This window comes from Octopus bimaculoides, chromosome 26, assembly GCF_001194135.2.
Source record: "Octopus bimaculoides isolate UCB-OBI-ISO-001 chromosome 26, ASM119413v2, whole genome shotgun sequence".
NCBI lineage: Eukaryota > Metazoa > Mollusca > Cephalopoda > Octopoda > Octopodidae > Octopus > Octopus bimaculoides.
Window position 1 is genome coordinate 13604186 of NC_069006.1, and position 3907 is coordinate 13608092.

A 3907-nucleotide genomic window follows, 5' to 3' on the forward strand; every position below is an offset into this window, starting at 1 on the left:
TTAAAAAAAAAAAAGAAGATTTTTGCCATGTCTTAATAGTTCTGAATTAAACCAAGAACTAGTCATAAATTCCATCACAGAGAGAAATAATAATAATAAAGACATCAAATACAGAAAAGAGAGGAGAGAGAGAGAGAGAGAGAGAGAGAGAGGGAGGGACGAGAAGTTACCGAAATGTATAATGAAGAACTCAACAGAGAAAAGATGAAACCTGGGCATCACATCACATTGAAGATCAGTGAATTTCTTGAAAAATGTTGATATTTATAGAATGAAAGTCATATTCACACTTCCACAAAAGAGTCACACTTTTTGATTAATTTCAACCCGAAATGTGTCTTCTATGCTTTTTCTTCTTTTTTCAGTTTAAAAAAAAACCCCATTAAACTGATGATTACGAATGGATGCTGGCAGTTACAATAAGGAGAACAATGTTATTTACTTTGAACAAACTAAGATTATCGTTATTACTATGGTCAACATACACACGCACATTACACACACACACACACACATGCACACACATTACATACACATTATGTATGTGCATATAACAAGAATTCTCTTGATTGCATTATTGTATACTGCAAAATGGTGGTGGAGAGCAGCAAAAATTTAAAGGTTAATGCATTTAAGTATGGGTTATGAAAATGCAGTGCAGTTTGTTTAGCAAATGAGATGTGATTATTTCGGATGAGTTTGTTGAATTAAAAAAATTGGTAAAAAAAGTTTTCTGTTAAAATTTAAAAGTTACATAAACTTTTGAGAAGTCTTTTTTTTTTTTTTTGAGGGGATGGGATTAAAAGAACATTTTTAAAATTTTTATTATTGCATTTTTTTTTTCTTGTTTTTAGAAGTTGTCTTTCAAAGAATTAATCCTGGCACAGATTTTCAATGCTGGCCCCAGCTTCATGTTCATGGCAGTCATCAAATGATCTTCTTTCAGAAGAAGCAATGCCTGGCCATCAATTTCTTGAGAGCGAAACTCTTCCGCATACGCCGTACAGCCTGGCATTGACTTAATAAAATCAAAGACTTTCTGAACCTGAAAATAAAATTTAAACAATAATAAATAAAACATAAAAACAGTTCAACAAAACCAATAAAAACTGTATAATTTAGTTCAAGATTAAAAAGGAGAATGTTTACTTTGAATTTGATGCATAAAATATAGAATTAGTGGATTAGATAAAATTGTGCTTATTGTGAGAAATAGTTAAAACAATGAAAAACTCATTCTTCTAATTAGAAGAATTAGTTGACTTTTCTCTTCTTCAAGTTGTAGAAATACATAAATGGACACATGAGGAAGATTACATTTGTATTATCTGCATCTACATGCTAATAAGATGACCACAGCATTGTGTATAATATCCGCACAGAAAATAGTCTTGGTCTGGTAACATCTTTAGAACTGAAGATGTTACTCACTTGAAGAAAAGATTAAGACATAAACATGATATCAGATATGAAAAGAGAATGTTTCAAGGAAAGACTGCATAATGATTCTAAAGACTGGGAACAAAGACTTGAGAAAGTCTTTGCTGAAAAACAAGAAAAAGAAATAACAAAATAATCAAAGTCCAAGATACGTAAAAAAATATTAGCAAAAACATGAATATAAATGAAATATATCAATTCACAAAGTTGCAAAGCTAATACAAGAAGAGGTGGAAGCTTCATAAAGGAGTTCTTTCTCTCAAAAGACAACAACTGGCAGAAAGGTGGTTTCAGGTGATTCAACATGATGGCCTCTACTTTGAATGCTAGACTGCTTCCTGCTTCTCTTGTAATTTGATGAATAATGCAAATAAGTTACCAAAATATTGCAAAACTTTTGACTGAAAACAATATCTAACAAGTCTCCATAAAAACACAATCCAAGGTTATTCAACAGTCTACTGAAAGAACAGTTCACTGAGGTAACAAAGCCAGTTTAATCTCTAAAATCACCTGCTTATAAGCTAGAAAAAGCTTAACAATATTATAAAGATAAGTCCTCATCAAGCAAAGCTAATTTACTTCCTGAGAACAGAAGGAACGTGGGAAATGTTGACATTAATATAAAGATTACTTATTAACAAGGAGTCTCTGTAGATAACATTGATTGATTTTCAGAAGAATGAAAGGAGCCATGGAAGTTAGAAAAACAAGAAATGTAAAGTTCAAAATCTTCCTAACAAATCTTCCATAAGTGAGACATGAATAATGAACAACAATTATCTGTGCTAACTTCATCATCAACCAAAGTATGTCCAATACTTTATCTTCCAAATACAGTTATCTTATCACCTACAAAAGATTAGATAGAGTCAGGTGCACAATATATTTGAGAAAAGGTTTTAAAATATTTCTTTTAAAAAATTATGCAGGAGAAATATATTAAAACAAATTTTGGAATAGAATATTTCGAGAAAATAACACGTAACTGATTCTCAGAACATACATACTGTTTGGTACAGTTGGAAAGTGTTCAAATTTCTTGTGGTCATCAGGGTTAGATTATGAAAATAATATGTTTAAATTAGAGTTGTTGCAATATAAATTTTCTGAAAAATCAAACCCCCTCTCATAAGTTTTTTTTTTGTCCTGCTTGAATTGGTTTAAATTCCCTTTATAGGGTTTGAATCTGAAATTTTATTTCTAATGCATTATGAACTATTTTATTATTTTTAATAATATGAAAGTGAATGTCGGAGTTCGTAGAGAGAAGGGGTTACTACTTGTTGTATGGAGGTTTTGAACTGATATCCTTTTCCATTCTGTTTTGAAATCCTGACAAAGTAGACTGCCTTCCATTTTCCTGGCAGTAATGAAAGAAATATCCGTACTGTATCATTTTATGGAACCTTGTGCCAAAGATAGAAATCCTTATTCCATTTTTTTGTTTGTTGGCACAGCGTCGCTTATGACGTCGAGGGTTCCAGTTGATCCGATCAAAAGAAACAGCCTGCTCGTGAAATTAACATGCAAGTAGCTGAGCACTCCACAGACACGTGTACCCTTAACGTAGTTCTCAGGGGATATTCAGCATGACACAGAGTGTGACAAGGCTGACCCTTTGAATTACAGGCACAACAGAAACAGGAAGTAAGAGCGGGAGAAAGTTGTGGTGAAAGAGTACAGCAGGGTTCGCCACCATCCCCTGCCGGAGCCTCATGGAGCTTTAGGTGCTTTCGCTCAATAAACACTCACAACGCCCGGTCTGGGAATTGAAACCGCGATCCTATGACCGCGAGTCCGCTGCCCTAACCACTGGGCCATTGCGCCTCCACCGGTACATACTATTAACCATTGGCTTTATAAAAGATAGAGCAATAGCATTAACTTACAGTCCATTTCGCTGGATGTGAGGTGGATGAATCCATTCCAACATCGTAATCTGTCGGTTGTGCTGGTGATGTGGGGGAACTGCTGCTTTCGTGGCTGCTGTGAGAGCTGCTATGCTCTTCCGCTGGAAGCTGGACAACAAACAGACAATTATATGTAATTTTGTTTACGTAACTGTGTAGAATGATATACATACATAAAGACATTCAAATATAATACACAGATATGTATCTACATTTAAACAACATACAAAAATAAGAGGAACGACTAGCAAAAGTGGCCTCCTATATGCTAGAAATAGATGCCGAATCATCTAACCATGAAGAATATGTTCTCAGTAAAAATTTTTACTGAGAACATATTCTTCGTGGTTAGATGATTCGGCATCTATTTCTAGCATATAGGAGGCCACTTTTGCTGGTCGTTCCTCTTATTTTTGTATGTAATATAATTTTAATCTTCAGATTTTTTTAATATGCTAGACCACTGGTTTTAATTGAATAATATCAATTTCTACCCTTATTATTAAATTTTAAACAACAGATATATATGTGTGTGTGTGTGTATGCACTTTTGC

The 3907-nt window shown here is 33.5% G+C and overlaps 1 protein-coding gene across 2 annotated transcripts in view; it reads right to left on the reverse strand.

Annotated features, from left to right (window-relative positions):
* Positions 1 to 6: 6 nt before the first annotated feature.
* The window catches only part of LOC106880166 (polyhomeotic-like protein 2), a 19826-nt gene continuing 15925 nt past the window's right edge, over positions 7 to 3907 (reverse strand). For both annotated transcript variants that reach the window (XM_052977024.1, XM_052977023.1), the window contains 2 exons: positions 3333 to 3461; positions 7 to 1045 (listed from right to left, as the gene is read on the reverse strand). In XM_052977024.1, coding sequence (XP_052832984.1) covers positions 851 to 1045; positions 3333 to 3461 — 324 coding nt within the window. In that variant the 3' untranslated portion in view covers positions 7 to 850. The remainder of the gene's footprint in view (positions 1046 to 3332; positions 3462 to 3907) is intronic.